At 46.1% G+C, this 19,036-nt stretch overlaps 1 protein-coding gene across 17 annotated transcripts in view; it reads right to left on the minus strand.

Moving 5' to 3' along the window:
- KCNMA1 (potassium calcium-activated channel subfamily M alpha 1) overlaps nt 1-19,036 on the minus strand; it is a 777,298-nt gene that overhangs the window by 533,429 nt on the left and 224,833 nt on the right. For all 17 annotated transcript variants that reach the window (XR_009493216.1, XM_024986560.2, XM_024986559.2 and 14 more), the window contains 1 exon segment: nt 17,140-17,301. Coding sequence is in view for 16 of the 17 variants with exons in the window: in XM_024986560.2 (XP_024842328.1) it covers nt 17,140-17,301 (162 nt within the window). In the remaining variant the exon portion in view is untranslated.

Genomic DNA, 19,036 nt, shown 5'->3' on the forward strand with positions numbered 1-19,036 from the left:
CATGGCAGACATCACTAATCAATCACAGCATTCTGTAGAGTAGTTATCCCAATTACCCTGCCGCACAGCCTTGAATCTTCAGCAAAGCCAACCAATCTGGCCAACCAATTAATCAGAATGGGCCCTGGAGATGAAACTGTTCACCTTCCCTGGACTAAATCTCTTCTAATCCTTGAATTCCAGAGCTATAAAATGCTAGATGTCACATATATTCTCATTACAGATACCCTTGAAAGTGAAAGTCACTCAGTCATGTCTGACTCTTTGTGACCCCATGGACTATACAGTCCATGGAATTCTCTAGGCTAGAATACTGGAGTGAGTAGCCATTCCCTTCTCCAGGGGATCTTCCCAACCCAGGGATCAAACCCAAGTCTCCCACTTGCAGATGGATTCTTTACCAGCTGAGCCATCAGAGAAACCCAAGAATACTGAAGTGGGTAGCCTATCCCTTCTCCAGTGGATCTTCCTGACCCAGGAATCAAACCCATGTCTCCTGCATTCAAGGTAGATTCTTTTCCAGCTGAGCTACCAGGGAAGCCCTCAACTAAAATCGATCTTTCTTCTTTTCTTTGGCCTTTTTTCCAAGCCCTAGCAAGGCTGCTGCTGCTGCTGCTGCTGCTGCTGCTAAGTCGCTTCAGTCGTGTCCGACTCTGTGCGACCCCATAGACGGCAGCCCACCAGGCTCCCCCGTCCCTGGGATTCTCCAAGCAAGAACACTGGAGTGGGTGGCTAAGGCGAGGCTAAGCCAAGGCTATAAAGAAAAAGACTGGCTGGAAGGCTCTTCCATTACACCTATGTCTGAAGCTCCGAAAGTGACTCTGTGTATTTTTCTTGGGCCTCTTTACCTTAGATTCCCTCATTCTGCTAAAAAGCTCCTCCTAAGGCCAATGTCCCCTCTATCCTCTTAAGGATTTCATCAAGGTAGAGAATTCTGTTCCTTTTCAAATGCTATGAGATCATGGAAGAAAAGACAGCCTGGGGAAGTTCAAAGACATTTAATTATTATCCTCAGTTCTTTTGAAAATTATTAAAAAGCCCAGAATTAGAAATTCAGATTTCCTCCAGATCCCTAAGAACAAACATCTCACTTGTAAAATGGCTTAATGTGTCTGTTTAATGTACACAAAATTGTCTTTCAGGAAAGCGGATTGTTTTTCATGTCATTTTGCATTTCTAAAATATACCACCTATGGCAAAAGGATTGCGATTCAAGGTCTGACAAAATCCACAGCAGAAATAATTAGCCCCAGAGGCTGTGTCTGAGAGTTAAATGAAAGAGAATCGAGTTACTTATTTATTTCTATTCTATCTGGATCTCTCCATCATAACCTGGGGAAGAGGAACTGTATCTTTGGAGGCTGGAAGGGTATTTTGCTGCATCGTCTCTATGAGGTTGATTTGTTGGAGAGAGCCCTGAGCCCCCAACACAGCAACTCCTCCTGGTCCAGGAAGCTACGAAAATCTGCTTCAGCAATGTAACTTTCTAGGAAAAGCTACCAGAAAATTCTACTTGTTTGCAAAGTTTGCACAAATCAGAGGAACAATGATGTTTTGTTATTTAGCATCCAAGGAAGGGCTCAGTCCTTACTCCCAAGGACATGGACGGTCTTTTCTTGAACTAAATTGCAAACATCAAAATAGACGGCCAGTTGAGGGTCTGTGGTGGTTATTTTTTCAAGTTCATCAAAGAAGGTTACTGAAAATAAAGCTTCATTTAGGGGAAACTCTGCAACATCAAACCCACTAAGAACCTCAGTATTCACACCTTTGCTGTAATTTGGAGGCTAAATGCCTGGCAGCTCCTGTCAACCCCCTAGGTATATTAGGTATACAGGTATATCAGCTACCTTGCTCCCCAAACAAAAAATGACTCTTGCCACGGTCATGTCTCCTCGCTCCTCAGCACCTCTTGGGTGTCTCTGTTGGTCATGACTTTAAATAAATGTGCCTCTTATGAAACATTTACAGATATCAAGAGATGGAGCTGCCTCTGCCCTCTGCCCTCTGCCCAGAAGAGGAACAGACTTCCAGGAACTCTGGGACTCTCACTGACATCTGTCAAAGCAATGCAAACAGCAAAGGGCAGAACCCAGACCTCCCCGAGGGTCTCCAAAAGGCTGCTCCATGGGAAAGAAGGCTCTTCAGTTCAACTTTGCTGCCAGTGGGGTTACTAAATCAGAACGTGATCCCCTCGGGGGTTTCCGACTCTTGGGAGACAACTAGAGGAGGGATATCCAAGATGGAAGTGGTTTACAGGAAGACACTTCTTCCAAGAGCAACTGGTCCCTTGGGATGTGACCCCTCCTCCCACCGCATCCTTCCTCCTACCCAACTCCACGGTCACAGGCCCTGCTCCTCCTGCCACCTGCTTCTCTCTCTGTATATGGTGATACGCCTGGAAAGGAGTCCAGGAGGAAAATAATCCTAAGAGATGAGAGGGAGGCAGAGGCCTGATGACACAGGGAGAGTTTTTGTTTTTGTCTTAAATGAAGTGCCAAGCCAGGGCAGGGCCAGGAGACTGGGTCCTTGACTATTTTCTGCATCCCTCCAGTTTCTCTGGAAGCTGATAAAGGACTATTCTTTCTCCTTTTCCAGTTCCCCAAGTGCTGAGCTCATTGCCAAATGCACCACTTGCTGCCTTTGCTGAATAAAGGACAGTAGAGGAAGTGAGAAAACATAACAAAATTTGAACTGCCAGGGAACAGACTATTCAGTTCAGTTCAGTTGCTCAGTCATGTCCAACTCTTTGCAACCCCATGAATCACAGCACGCCAGGCCTCCCTGTCCATCACCAACTCCTGGAGTTTACCCAAACTCATGTCCATTGAGTCAGTGATGCCATCCAGCCATCTCATCCTCTGTCGTCCCCTTCTCCTCCTGCCCCCAATCTCTCCCAGCATCAGGGTCTTTTCCAGTGAATCAACTCTTTGCGTGAGGTGGCCAAAGTTTTGGAGTTTCAGCTTCAGCATCAGTCCTTCCAATGAACACCCAGGACCCATCTCCTTTAGAATGGACTGGTTGGATCTTCTTGCGGTCCAAGGGACTCTCAAGAGTTTTCTCCAACACCACAGTTCAAAAACATCAATTCTTTGGCACTCAGCTTTCTTCACAGTCCCCCTTATTTTATCCATGGATACACCAAGACCTTGAAAAGGAATGGACTTATCCAAGGTCACCAGAGAGATTATGGCAGAGCCCGGATTAAGAACACAGTGTTCCACTGTTCACCATTCTTCAGATGAAAGGAAGTGATGGTAACCTCTGCTCTCATATCCCAAATTGATCTTAAAACACCATCACCAATCCCCAAGGCCCAGACGGATACATTGCATGAAGCTAGGTCAGTAAACTCATTTCCTCCTTCCTGAGGATGTAAGCTTTCTTCCTGGAGAGGTTGAAAGTGGTTGAGAAGCCATACTGCCCACCTCATGGCTTGGGGGAGACAGTAACCTCATGGCAGCTTCTCCCGGAGCCCACACACAGGGGCCTGTGGGAACAAGCAGCCCCTGAAACCAGCCACTCTCCATTGCAGGAAGTTATCTGTCACTCCTGGGGCACAAGCCCTGGCAGAAGGCTCTGTGAATGCCTGACTGACAGAACTAACTCCAGAGAGATCCAGCATGACACAGAAGGAAACAGGTTGTCCCCTCCCAGAGGGATTCTGCACCCCACCCCTTCCTGGGCAAGTTGAAGCCCACAGGCTAACAGAACCAGCAGGTTCCTGTGGAGGTCAGGGAGCCGGTAGCTTCTGCCCTGTGAAATGCTACTTTTCTGTCATTCAGCTTTCGTTGCAAGCTATTTTTAGTATAAGCAAAGCCAATATTTGAGGAAGAGTGATGTGGGAGTGGAGCCTTGTCTTCCTCTCTCCTTTTCCGTGAGCTGCTTGCTCCCTGTTTCCCTGGGGACAGTTGCTTCCTCAACAGCCACCATGAAATGAAGAGGAAAAAAAAATTGCTGAAAAGAGAAAAATGGGGAAATGGGGAAAAGATCAAAATTCAGCCTCTTCACTAAAAGCAGTCTGGGAAGGTGAAAGTTTTTCAACCTTTCAGCGTAATGTGCTGGATCCTGGCTTTTCCATAGCTACAAGAAACCAGAATGCCCAGTCCATTTACTTTCTGGATTAACTCACCTCCAGCAAACAAGGAAGGCCCAGAGGTCTGCTTGCCCAGGGAGGAGGCAAGTTCACAGGTAACCTGGATGTCCTCAGGTAAGATCTGTGTCCCCGGAGGCTTGTGAAGCAGGAAGCGAGCTTCCACTCAAACAGGTCCCTGGCTCCTCAGTTTCGTAGAGCCTTCCATGTCAGCACGGGGCCAATTTTGTGAACTACAGTTAATTAGATGAGCAAAAAGGACAGCCCCAGTGCTTAAGAGGCCTGGGTACATTTAATTGAGCTTTCAAGTGCCCTAATTTCCTTAAGAAAGACAGAGAAGTAAGTGTCCTGTCCTACTTCCCTCCACGACTCAAACACCTGAGAACATTTTCGGCAATTAAGTTTTTAGGGCAGATTTTCTGTTGTTGTCATTCTTCTGAAGTAGTTGTTTTCCTGGGAAAAGCCTCATTCTGAACCCAGAGCCTAAAAACAGGGCTTTGAGTGCACCAATTTGGGGTGTTTGGGGCCCAGAGGCACGAGTCAGTCTGCCTCCTCCTAAACATAGCCTCGTAAAGTAAGCCTGGAACCATCAGCTCGTGTGTGGTCCCGAGTGTGATTTTCCAAACACGTGTTTCCTGGCAATGACAATGGCTGGCAACTTTGTCATCATCATCTCTATTTTTGAGTCTTCCTGTTCAACAAACTTCTTCACAGCTGAAATGGAGGCTCCAAGGAGAGTCTCAGCCCATCAGGTACTTTTCTGACAAATGGGCAGTGCTAAACTGTGAGCATTTCCCGAAGGCCCTGGGGAAAACGGTGCGTGAGAAAGTGTCCCAGCGTGAGGTGCATCTGGTGTGCCTGTGCTCAGTCATGTCCGACTCTCTGAGACCCCATGATCTGGAGTCCACCAGGCTCTTCTGTCTGTGGAATTAAATACTAGAGTGGGTTGCCATTTCCTATTCCAGGGAATCTTCCCGACCCCAGGGGTTGGACCCATTCTCTTGCACCTCCTGCATTAGCGGACAGATTCTTTACCCCTGGGTCACCCGGGAAGCCACAGATGGTGGACTTCAAACACAGATGTTCTGTTTCCTACAGAGCCTCCAGGGGGCGCCAGCTTTTACTAACTGGGAGGGAGGGAGGAAGAAAGAAACAGTGGGAAGGAGAGAGAGTGTGCCAGTGTAACATGAATCATATATGGTTAAACTCAGGCCCCTTGCATCCAGCCACAGAAAGACACAAGACATGTGATCAGGATTAGAAGAGGTGGGTCTCCAGGCCTGTCCGAGGATGGATGGAAAGGTCACAGGCCCTGTTTTATCACCAAACTACTTCAAGCACCTTGCCACCCAAAAGCACTGCAAGAAAACGCAACAACACATTTTCACTTTCAACACCTGGGATGATTTCACTTTGCAGACTTTGCTGGAAGAACCCCTATGTGTCCAGTGCCTTGAAGAGCGTCTGACACCTCTCAGGTACTCCAGGAATACTTGAAGGAATGGGTGAATGACTTGGAGGAGAGTCCGGGCATATACAGTAGAACCTGTGTCCTTCTCTTCTGGTGACTTAACACACCTTCTTCCATCTTCCCAACAGATTTGGGGTTGCTGCCTGTCAATGGATGGTAAAGACACCGCCCTATGTCAGAAGGTACTGGCATGCCTTCTGAAACCAGCCCTGTGTTCATCAGCCTCACCCACATCCAGGGAGGACTGGATATGGGGACCACAGTGAGCACACTTGTCCCTCTTTCCTCAAGATTCATCTGTCAGCCTGCCAGGGTTTCCTGTGACACACGTGCCTACAATGTACAGTTCCCAGGGAGAGCCCAGCCAGCCCTCCGGCCCCCAGCCGGCTCAGGATGGCTGTATGAAGTGAGAATTTCCTGGCTGACTTGACAGTGATGAGTCAGGCTGGCATGAGCCAGCTTCAGAAATGACAGGGCCTGAATTGTGTGCATGGACCAAATATCATCGGCTGGCTGGACCCAAACCTGGGTCCTGGAATACTCAGACCCCATTTAGATGGCCATGCCCAGAGGTGGCTCAGCACTCTTAAATGATGTCTGAGTTTGGCAGTGTCTGAGGGCTCCTCCATTCCTGTCACAGGAGAGGATTTATCCTCCACTCCCTGTCCCTGTGTGTCTCCACACCATCATGTTTCCTCCCTGTTATGGTGACCAGGCTCCCTTAATACTAACAAGAATAATAATAGCAAATGCTTATTAGCACTAACCACATAACGGGCACTATTCTAAACATTTTACATATGTTGATGCATCAAATCCTCCTAACAACATGAAAAGGCAGATGTGCACTGCTATATTTAAATGAATAAGCAACAAGGACCTTACTGTATAGCACATGGAATTCTGCTCAATGTTATGTGGCAGCCTGGATGGGACGGGGGTTCGGTAGTTGGCTATGCCCAACACAAAATAAAAAGTTAAAATGAATGTTAAAAGGCAGAGACTATTATTACTTTCATTGAATGGATAAACAAACTGAGGCACTAGAAGATGAAGCAACTGGCCCAGGGGGAAAGCCCTAAAGCTGAGATTCAACAGAATGACCACAGAGGCTGTGTTCCTAACCACCCTGTCATACCACACAGAGCAGCCCTCCACATGCCAAGCACCATAGCATCCCTCCCCAAGGAGGCAGGTCCCAGGAAGAGAGGAAAAGCAGGACCTGGCGATCTGGGGATGCTAAGTGCTCCACCTGTCCTTCTTGCTGGCTCCAAATGAATGAGACACCAGGCCAGATGGGAAGCAAAAGAGAGTAGAAGCCCCAATTCAGATGGTGCTGGATCAGCCCCACGGTAGGCTGCTGTCTCCCAGTCCAGACAGAGAAGCTGAACCGGAGCCAACAGAGACAAGGAGAGCACTGACTGCCCTGCTTTATCCATTGCCTGGACGCCATATTCGCTCCTGTGTGCTGGGGAACACCAGCGAAGGCATGTGCATTGGACGGATGGATGAGTGGATAGAAATGGATAAACAACAGATGGACGAGACAGAAGAACAAAACAGGCACCCACTCCTGGCAAAAACCCCAGTGGAAAGAGGCATCAGCATAAGCACTGGCCACCAGAGGCTGCAGAAGCCGGGGGTGAACAGCCAGGATGAACCAGACTGCTCCTGGGTCAGAAGGCTCTTCCTTCCCCCAGGACTCTCTGGGGATTAATTTCTGAAAGTCTCCTTTATTTTCATGGGGGAGGGTAGAGAAGCCAACACACCAGCTAGCAAAATTAATAGCTGCTCTTTGCAGAATGTGCTGGAGAGGCGGGCACACACAGCCTATGCCCTGCAGACTGGCAGCACGGTCCAGTGGCTGGTATGGCTGAGGCACTTGGCCTGCAGGCCTGGACCAGGGGCATCTTCCATGGCAGGGACCAGACACTGGGCTGCCGGGCTGGGCCTGGGGTGCACTGATTGTAGGAGGATGTAGGCAGGTGGAGTCCAGGAGACAGAAAGTAACCCTGTTGCACAATTCTCAGACATATTCCACTGACCGTGGGAAGCGGAAATTCCTATACTGAGTCAACAGTGGGATTTGGGGTCCTGCCTAGCTCTGACCCCTGTATCCCTCTCTCTACTGCATCATTTAGTTGAACTTGTGGAAGTAAATGTAGAGGGTCTCTATAAGAAGGGACTGGATGGTACATCTCATCCATTGCCTTGAACCATGGGACCAAGTCCTGGTGGCCACTCTGAGTCCTGTCGGCCACAGAGCAGAAGGGGAACTTGCTGGTCTGGTTTTGGAGTCACCAAATGCATTCTGTCCAGTACCCAACAGTAACTCCTCCAGGGTGGTGATTCTGGGACTCTGCAGATACTATCCAATTCTGCTATGGTAGTGCATTGCAAAAACAGCCATAGACAACATGTAAATAAGAACATGGCTGTGTCCCAATAAAACTCTATGAACACTTAAATATGATTTCACATCATTTTCACATGTCACAGAATAATCTTGATTTTTTTTAAAAGCCATGTAAAAATATAAAAACCATCTTGAACTTGTGAGCTGTATGAAACAGACAGTGAGCCAGATTTGGCTCATAGGTGATAGCTGGGGTGAGTAAAATTTTCCCAAAGTTTGTTCTCTGTGATGCCCACAGATGCTTCATGGGGTAAGGGTTCCATGGTGAAACAGGAGTGGGAAATGCTGGGCCAAAGTCTTTCCTACTGCAGGACTTACACAGTGATACCCACAGGATGATCTTGAAAACGGGACAAGAAATCTGTTCAACTTCCAGGAAAGTATTTTTATTCTGGAGCATCTCCTACATCTAATTTTCTGTGGACCCTAACGAAAGTAATGAGGATGAAATCTGGCCAACCATCAGAAGCAGTGCCACCAAATGAGATCCTGCCCTTCTTTGAACATCTCCAGTGACAGACAGCTCACTACTAACCATGGGTTCCGACTGAATTCAGTGACTTCTCGGACTTGTTCTCCCACCCAATGATGCTGGGTCCCAAGTAACAAATCTAGTGCAGTCTACTGCATCCTTCATCACAGATAAACCTTTATGTTTAATAAAATAAATAAAGCTTTCCTTGTTCGATTTACTGATTCAAACAGCAAATATAAACTCTATTTATCCACAGGATAAAATAAAGAGTCATTATTAAGTCATGGGGTATAGGAGTGTGGATTACCACTCAGTTCCTTTAAAAGAAGCCTCAGGGGAGTTAAACTCAAATTAAATCTCAATTTACTCTCAACTGCATGAAAAGCAGGATATACCATTTCACTATGGGGGCATTGGAGAAGGCAATGGCACCCCACTCCCGTACTCTTGCCTGGAGAATCCCATGGACGGAGGAGCCTGGTAGGCTGCAGTCCATGCGGTAGCTGAGGGTCAGACACGACTGAGCGACTTCACTTTCACTTTTCACTTTCATGCACTGGAGAAGGAAATGGCAACCCCACTCCAGTGTTCTTGCCTAGAGAATCCCAGGGACGGGGGAGCCTGGTGAGCTGCCGTCTATGGGGTCGCACAGAGTCGGACACGACTGAAGTGACTTAGCAGCAGCAGCAGCAGCATGGGGGCATTCTTACTTTAAAAAAAAAAAAAAAAAGTCTATGCAACCCAAAATCTGTCTGCTACATAGGGCGTCATCTGTAAGGGATCATCTGTAAGGGATATAGAAATTTTATGTACATTTGTCTAAAATGTAAAAAAGGGGGATAGGGAAGGAGGTGAGGAAGAGAGTGAGATGGAAATGTGAGGTATGTGAATCTGCCACCGAGCACCACTGAAAATACAAAGTAGAAGATGCTGATAAGAAATGTCACCAGCATCATGAGGCACTTAAAGGGAGAAATGAAGTCAACGGTGTCACCTGTGATTAAGCTCTGCCCATGTGCTCTCCATTTTGTTCAACTGGTCCAATTTCAGGTACAGACAGCACAGCAGTGAATGCACCTATTCAACTCTATTAAGCCAATAGGATTATTTCTCTTTGAAAGGCTTGTTACATAGTCTCTATGGGGCCCTAGCAGATAAGGATAGAATGGTCTAGGCTATGTATACTATGTTAATGTAAAATGCCACACATGCATATGTTTAGGAAGATAAAAGGAAAGACTGGCATTTTTCTTTCTCCTTATTTCAACAAATCATTCCCCAGACAGTAAAGCAAGTAGAATATATTTTCAATTCATGGATTAGATGCGTCTGTTTCATGGAGCAATATTTAAATATAGCAGCATGGGAATATGAGGTCAATAAGCAAAAAAAAAAAGAGTAATTCTAAAGGCTCTATCTTTGTTCAAGGAGCTGATAGATATATTGGCAAGACCAGGCTTTGAAGTGAGCACAAAACACTGAATCTATAAAGGGGCTGAGCAGCTACACAACCCAGCCAGTGTAGGCTATGCTTACACCTTGAGGTGAGGCCATGCTTGGCCACAATACATAGTTTTTCTAGGGAAATAGTCACTCTGAGATTGCTGTGGAAATTAATATGAATATTCAGAAACAAGGTGCTAATGGAGATGGTGTTGGTGTGTGTGCCTATATCTATCTCTAAACTCTGTATGCCTATAATTTTTCCCATTATAAATGTGTTCACTGGTACTGCCACTTCCGTATTATATTACCTTAGGGAATTCCCACCTAAAATTTTTCTTTCAATTTCTGCCTCTCAATTTCTTAGTTTATGAAATACGAAGTTGAACTAGACCAACAATCAGTAAACTATGGCCCATGAAACAAATCTGGGCCCCCACCTGTTTTTATAAATAAAGTTTTATTGGAACAGAGTCACACCCATGTACTGTCTGTGCTGATTTCAAACTACAGTGGCAGAGTGCAAGTTGTGACAAAGTCTCTCTATAGCTTGCAAAGCCTAAAATATTTATTAGCTGGCCCATTACAGAAAAACTTAACCCTGACCTAGACTATTTCTAACACTAATTTTGGCTTGTGAATCTATAAAGTATAACCAAACAATATAAACAAAAGCCTACTCTGTGTGGTTCTTATCCTTTTTGTTTATATATACAGGCACACCTCGCTTTATTGCACTTTACTGATACTGAGTTTTTTACAAATTGAAGATTTGTGGCAACCCTGCCTTGAGCAAGTCTATAGGTGCCATTTTTCCAACATCATTTGCTCGCTTCACATCTTCGTGTCACATTTTGGTAACTCTTGCAATATGTCAAATTTTTCATCATTTGTTAGGGTGATCTATGATCTTTTGATGATAGTAAATGACTCACTGAAGGCTCAAATGATTGTTTGCATTTTTTAGTAATAAAGGATTTTTAATTAAGTCTCTTTAATTAAGATTTAATTAAGATTTTTTTTTTTAAGTCGCTTGCATTTCAGACAGATTCTTTACCAGCTGAGCCACAAGGGAAGCCCAAGAATACTGGAGTGGGTAGCCTATCCCTTCTCCAGCGGATCTTCCCAACCCAGGAATTGAACCGGGGTCTCCTGCATTGCAGGCAGATTCTTTACCAATTAAGCTATCAGGGAAGCCCAACGTACGTATAATACATTGTTTTTAAAAAAACATAATGCTATTGCCCAGTTAACAGACTCTAGTATAATGTAAACATATTTTACATGTACTGGAAAACCAAGAAATTCACATGACTAGTTCTATTGTGATACTTTATTGCAGTGGTCTGGAATTGAGCTTGCAGTATCTCTGAGGTCTGCCTGTATTGGCTTATTCTTAGAAAGATTTCATTTAGTTCCCCAAACTCTACAGAGCACATAACTACACACATGTAAAGTTCAAATAGTACACAAAGGGGAAATGAGAGAAGAGATGCGGAGATGAAGCTGGGAGGATGCAAATACAGAATGTAAACCTTGAGACGCTGCATATATTCAATGGCCCAAGAACTTGCCTCCCAGCAACCACTACAGAAAAGGGGTCAGTGTCCCTTTCCCAATTTAGAGTGTTCACTGGAGGTTAACCAGAAGGACCACAGCGATCCTGGCACAAAGAACTATTTACCCCAAGTCTGTGCTTAAGCAGATAACATGAGATGTAGTGAGAAGAGTCCCCAGAAACACCCAAACAGCTGGGCAGCATCTCACCGGCTTTCACTGTGACATTGAAATGTCCTTCAGCGTGGACCGGCTCCAGGTCCCAAAGTGGAACTGATCATCAGTTCTCCCAATACATTCCAAAATTTTGAATTAAGCATGCACCAACATTCTAATCAGAAGATAACAAGTATTTTTGCTTTAAGAAAAAGATAAGAAAGTAGTCATCCTTAAGAGTCTGGGGGTACACTCTGATACAGAAACCCTCAGCCATCACTCTAAGAGGAAGCCCTACGCAGCCTGGATGTGAGGGAACTTTGGGGAGAATGGATACATGTGTATATACATACACATGTATGTATGAGTATGTATGTATATGTAAGTATGTATGAGTAATGGAGGAGTCCCATTGCTGGCCACCTGAAACTAGCACAAGACTGTTAATTGGCTCTACTCCAATACAAAATAAAAAGTTAAAAAAAAAAAGAGGAGGCCCTAGGAGGTCTCACTGTTTCTGTAAAGCTAAGGCTGAGACACAAGACAAAGATGGGCTATTCTGAGACGTGGTCATCCAATTGTTAATAGAATTAACAGTTAATAAAAGCACCAGTGAACAGTGACCCTCATTTCTCATTGTTTACACTGAATGCTACAACCTTTTATCTAGTCTAGCAACGTGAATAATGCACACGCTGAATCCCTGGTGCTCGCTGCCCTCTGCCCGGTGCCTGGAACAATGCCTGGTGCAGGTGAGAAGTAAATACTTCCTGAATGAACGGTGTGCTCGCCTGAGAGATCCGGACAACCAGTGACTCCACAGATACGCCAAGGCTGTCTTGGACAATCCTTCCCCAGCTGGGCCTTCCCCGCCTTGCCTGGTTTTGAGACTCACCTGTGACAATGAGACAAGTAAGCGCCCAGATGTGGAGGCCAAGCTCCTGAACTGTGCGTCAAGGAAAACAAATTAAAAATTGAAAAGAAAAACTGCACAGCCGGTGTCTAGTCTCACTCGAGTCCCATTGTTGCAAGGATAAACATTTGGACAGTTCAAGACAAACACAGCTTTGGGTTCTGAGAAGGGAGAGCTGCTTCCCCTCGCACGCTGAGACTGCAGTATGAAATCTCTTTCCTGCTCAGAGCAAGGACCTGCCGTCCCTAAAGGAGAGGCCTGCTCTGAAGGTGCCGCCTGTACTCAGAGCTTCCTGCTCTCTGGGCAGTGGGACTGATCCACCCTGAGCACACCTGAGCAGCCCAGGCCACCTTTTCTCCCAAGACATCTTCAGAAAGCAGCTGGCCTCATGGGCAGTCCCAGCCAAGAAGGCCTGAGCATGCCATGCTAGTCCACGCAAATGTTAGGAGCATCAGAACAAGCAGCCTCAGGACCTAACTGGGCTCAGAGACAGTCATGTCACAGCCAAAGCAACAGACAACAGTGGCTTCAAAAGAAGGCATTATCTTCAGATGGGAAGTGATGACACGGGAAGAGCACTGGATGGGGAGTCTGGAGGCCTGCAAGTACCAGCCTGGCTCTGTCACTTCACTGCCCTTCCTAGGCCTTGATTTTCTCAACTGTAAAATGGACATAAATTCACTGATAAGACTGGCTCCGTGCCTTCCTCATCATGCACCCCTATAACAAAATGGGAGCTAAAGAACAAATTCAAGACTGTCCTTGCCCTTCAATCTGATCACAACATTTAGGGCTTAGCACAGTGCCTGGCTCCCGACAGGCTCTCAGTAACGTCGTTGTCAGCAGTAGTATCTGACTTTAAAAAAAAAAAAAAAACACATGATTACATTGACATGAAATGCCCAGTATATGCAAATCCATAGAGATAGAAAGTACATTAGTAGTTGCTAGGGGCTGGGGATAAGGAAATGGAGAGTGACTGCTAAAATAGGGTAAAGGGTTTCCTTTCGGGGTGATGACAATTAGATAGCAGTGAAAATAATGCTCAATAAAAATGGGAAAAACCCTCAATAATAACAAATCAATTAGAAATGGGCAAAATATTTGAATAGAAACTTCACTTGACATATACTGATGGCAATAAAGACATGGAAAGATGATATTTAAACATGGGTAGCCAAGATCTTCCGGAGAAGGCAACAATGGTGGGCTGCTGTCTATGGGGTCACACAGAGTCGGATACGACTGAAGCAACTTAGCAGCAGCAGCCAAGATCTTCAGGGGATCTTCCCCACCAAGGGATCAAACCTGGGTCTCCTACATTGCAGGCAGATTCTTTACCATCTGAGCCACCAGGGAAGCCCCAAACATAGGGAAGTACAAACTAAAACCACACTTAGATATCACTACACACTGCTTAGAATGCTATAATTTTTAAAACGAACTGATATTACCAAGTACCAGCAGGGATGAAAAACAACCAGAACATTCATACAGTCCTGGTAGGTACAGCTAATTTGATAGTTTCTTGCAAACTTAAACTTACCAGAAAACAGAACAATTCAATTCCCAGATATTTACCAAACTGAAATCAAAAATCATATACCCATAAAAATCTGAAGTAAAAGTAGAAACAACCCAAGCTGGTAGATGGAAATACAAACTGTGATGCATCCCAAAAATGGATGGTTCCAGTCCAAAGTCCTCAGCTCAGCGTCTGAAGAGCTGACAAGCTGTCTCCAACCCACGTTCCCAGTCTCACTGCCCCTCAGGTGCCTCTGTATTGCCAGCTCCAGCCTCACTGCCAGCACACCATGCCCCTGATCTTCTCCTGCTGCTCCCTCACTGTGCAATCGTTTCCTCTCCTTTAACTTTTCAGGATCCTAACTCACATTGCCAAGCTCCACTCAAATGCTTTCTGTTTTATTAGGCATCCTTCTCAGCTCCTGGCCCACTAAGTAGTCCCTGTTTTCAAGCTCAGCTATGTTTTTCTTTTTTATATTGTCTCTATCATCCAATGTGCTCAGTTCACTTTGAAATAGACGTTTCAGCTCAAAGGCTTTCCCTCCAATGAAGCCCTGTGAATTCTTCCTTGACTCCCTGCTTCCCCACACTCAGCCTCTCCACCACAGACACACTCACACAATATTTGTATTCAAAACATTTCTCCTCCAGAAAACCCTTCAATACCTTCCAACCATGCTGCGATGGAATTAGGATTATTCATTATTTTTCACAGAGATGATAAAACACTGGGCCTAAAGTTGGTGCTCAGTATCTCTTAGCTGATGAAGATAGACAGAATGGTCCTAAGGGACCACACTGAAGCAGCAGGCCCCACACTGTGCGACCGCGCTGTCTGCGGTTCCCTCACCCTCTCACTGTTCCTCTCACTGCTCCTCTCATTGTACTATACATGAACAATGCACTACTTCCATTTCAACCCAGGTGAACGCACAGACCCAGACTCCAACCTTAAATTTCCCACACAGAATCTACTCACACACAAGTGTGAAAAAATAACAGAGACTTTACTGAAGACTCTAGAGGGGAGATGAGGGTGATGGTCAGACAACACAACCCATAACAAGCCACCTTCAATTCCTGACGAGACACTCAGGGCTTCCCAGGAGAGCCTAAGTCCCACCAACCCAGACCACCCACCTCCCATCTTCCTCCACACAGCAACTGGCCTCACCAGCTTCTCTCTCCTCCTTTCCATAATCCCAGCTTTAAATTTTCCCACTTTCTATTTTGCTGCTGCTGCTAAGTTGCTTCAGTAGTGTCTGACTCTGCGAGACTCCATAGACGGCAGCCCATCAGGCTCCTCCGTCCTTGGGATTCTTTTTGCTACTACTTAACAATAACATACGGAGAAGGCAATGGCACCCCACTCCCGTACTCTTGCCTGGAAAATCCCATGGATGGAGGAGCCTGGTAGGCTGCAGTCCATGGGGTCGAGAAGAGTCGGACACGACTGAGCGACTTCACTTTCACTTTCACTTTTCACTTTCCTGCATTGGAGAAGGAAATGGCAACCCACTCCAGTGTTCTTGCCTGGAGAATCCCAGGGATGGGGGAACCTGGTGGCTGCCGTCTATGGGGTCGCACAGAGTCGGACACGACTGAAGTGACTTAGCAGCAGCAGCAACAATAACATAATCTATGACTCCATAACCAGATTCTTCAGAAGGCACAGCTCCTGGTGGTCCCTCAGTTAACAGAGCCCTGTCCTCCTTGAAGGCTGTTTGGCCACCAGTTTGGTGACTTGAACATGACATTTAGTGACTTACTCCTTTCCTCAAGCAGTGAGTGCGAGACTTATCAAAAATAGAATGTAGAGTTCTCCCCAAGGATTCTGATGGGTGAAATTTCACCGTCTCCCAACATCTGTGGTCACCTTCTCACTGAGTTTTTGCCATGAAACATCAAGAGTGACGGCATCTACCTTTCAGCATCCTTGCCTGATCTCTGATACTCCCCAGCCACCAGGACATCCCCATTCATTCTATGTCTAAGCCAAATGACTCTTGACTGAGCCCCAGCATCAGGACAAGGAAAGAGGGCCCATACAAAACAGCTTCCAGAATCACAGGGAGTTATTTAGAATGTCACATCCTTCTCAAGGAAAACTCTTGACTCATCAGACCCAAGGAAGCTGGTGGTCAGGGCTACCCAGGGAAGAAGCCCAACCACAGCATGAGCCTGGCCTGACCAGGTGACCAGCTCATGTCTGTTTACCCACAACTTTCCCAGTCTTTGCACCAAAAGAACCATGTCCCAGGTTCCCCAGGCAAACAGGGATTACTGGTCACTGCAGGCTTGTTCCACCCACAATACTTGCCAAGAACCAGGAGCTCATGAGGCCAGTTAACGAAGCCTAGCTCCACACAAGCAGATCAGAGAGAATGCAGTAAGTGCACAGAGAAGGGGAAGGATGAGCCTAGGCTGCAGGTGGGGCTGAAACAGCCATCTCAGAAATAAGGTCACACAAGCAATGCTCCAAGCATGGGACCAGCGGTCACAGGTGGGCTGCCGGTGAGTTTCATCACCAGCATGACCGAGGGTTTCTAACATGGGCATGATTCTGATCATATAGGGCAGGATTTCTGAAAATTATGGTGGCCAGAGGACAATAGTCACATCTTCAGAAGGCCACCAAACACACACATGCACACCTGTGCATGTGCAAGCAAACACATACACTCAGAACTCACCAGATCCCATATCATAGAGCCTCTGCAGAATTCCGAGCACACATTTCTCTGATCCTTCCTTCTCACCAAGATAGTCAAGCTGTGTGTGTGTGTCTGTGTGTGTACTGTGTGAGAGTGCACACCTACTCTGCTAGCAGAGGAAATGCTCTACATTCTCCCCAACAGGCCCTCTCTGCCCCACATGCTGGCTCACTCTGCAAATCCCCCCCACAGACCACTGGCTCAGATGTGCACAAAGAGGCCAGTCTCTCCATGATCCCATATAAGCGCTCTTCACCCCCGCCTCACAACAGCCAATGGTCTGGAGAAGACGGAGTGAAACACCACATCCCCATAAAAGCAGAGATCGTGGGCCAGACAGCAGGCCCCCTCATGTGAGGAGGGGGCCAGGGACTCACCAGGACTCTGCCAGTCAGCGTCTGGGCAGATATCATCACCCCCGCCCAGTCTTTCACGGAGGTCATCCAGCCGACCTCGGCTGCCACCGTCTCCTCTTTTTCATCCACTGGCTTGAGAGTGCCATCTGCCTGGCTTGAGCCATTGTTAATCTTCTGGGCCTCCTGGCAAGAGAGAGAACAAGGATTGAGATGTGGGCACCAAGAGGATTTAAAAAACATATTCTACCCAAAAGAATTAAAGCCAGACGGACCCCTGCTGAGGTGGACCTGGTTTGAAGGTACAGAGGTCAGCAAGAAGGGATGGATTATGGCTTTGATTGTTCTTTTAAATCTTTTTTTAAAAAGAATCTTTCCTTTGTTTCCTCTTAAACTATTTTTGTGAAAGAAAGAATGAAATTATTCTCTTTCCATTTTAAAGAAAAAAAAAAAAATCAAAAAGCTCAGGAGAGAAACCATCCTGTCTAGGATGAGAGTGGCCAGGAAGAAAGTGAAGTCGGCATTCTGTAATCTCTACCTGCCCAGCCTTCATACCCTTCTTACAACTACACTCTATTTTCCGAAGGAAATCTCCACCTTCTCATTCAGTCTGCATGGTTCAAAAGGGACTAAAGGTATACACTGTCTCCAGGAGTGGAGGCTGGTCAATCAGACCAGTCTATCCCTTTGGCAATAGCAGTTGGGCCAAGGATGGTTATATGAATTATGCCAACCCAATACAACTCAAGCCTGTGATTTTGCTGAAAAGAGTAAGAAAGGTTACCCTTCTCTGAGAATGAAGCTAACACAGAGGAAACTAGAAGAAATGGTAGAATACTAATATCATCATTGGAACACCTGGATCCAGCGGCACCTGAAATCCACTGCAGACTTTCTTAGACAGGAGACAGTAAATTCCCCTTCGTGGCTAAAAATGTGCTTGAGGAAACAAGGCTGACCTCATCAGATAACTGAGCCTCACATGAGGCCCTAAACTGTATGCTTTTGTACGCGCTGTGTCCTCTGCCTAGAATACTCTTCTCCCACCAAGGATCATGGCTTACCCCCTCACCTCCCTCAAGTCTTTGCTTCATATATGACCTTTTCAATCATTCTTCTCTGGCTACTCTTTCAAAATTCCAACTATCTTCTAATGATGCTGCCTTTCTGCTTTATTTTTCTACAACGCATCTAAAACTTGTAACACACTCCGTAGATTTCTTACTTATTTCTTTTATAGTCTGCATCCTCCAACTGCTGAATCCTGAATGCCCAACAGAGAGCCTGGTGTACAGCTGGCTTAATAAACATGAATGAAAGAGTAAAAGGGGTTATGCATGTCAGCCCCTCACTGACTACAGAGCCTGGGCTTAAGGGCTGCCAAGTAAAATACAGGAAACCCAGCAAAACCTGAATTTCAAATAAACAACAAATAATTTTTCAGTTTAAGTATGTAAAGATTTTAACCCTGAATATTCACTGGAAGGACTAATGCCAAAGTTCCAATAGTGTCCACCTGCTGGAGAAGACTCTTAAGAGCCCCTTGGACTGCAAGGAGATCCAACCAGTCCATTCTGAAGGAGATCAGTCCTGGGATTTCTTTGGAAGGAATGATGCTGAAGCTGAAACTCCAGTACTTTGGCCACCTCATGCGAAGAGTTGACTCATTGGAAAAGACTCTGATGCTGGGAGGGATTGGGGGCAGGAGGAGAAGGGGATGACAGAGGATGAGATGGCTGGATGGCATCACTGACTCGATGGACGTGAGTCTGAGTGAACTCTGGGAATTGGTGATGGACAGGGAGGCCTGGTGTGCTGCAATTTATGGGGTCGCAAAGAGTTGGACACGACTGAGCGACTGATCTGATCTGATCTGATGCAAAGAGCTGACTCACTAGAAAAGACGCCGATGCTGGGAAAG

This window comes from Bos taurus, chromosome 28 (genome assembly GCF_002263795.3).
Source record: "Bos taurus isolate L1 Dominette 01449 registration number 42190680 breed Hereford chromosome 28, ARS-UCD2.0, whole genome shotgun sequence".
Taxonomy (NCBI): Eukaryota; Metazoa; Chordata; class Mammalia; order Artiodactyla; family Bovidae; genus Bos; species Bos taurus.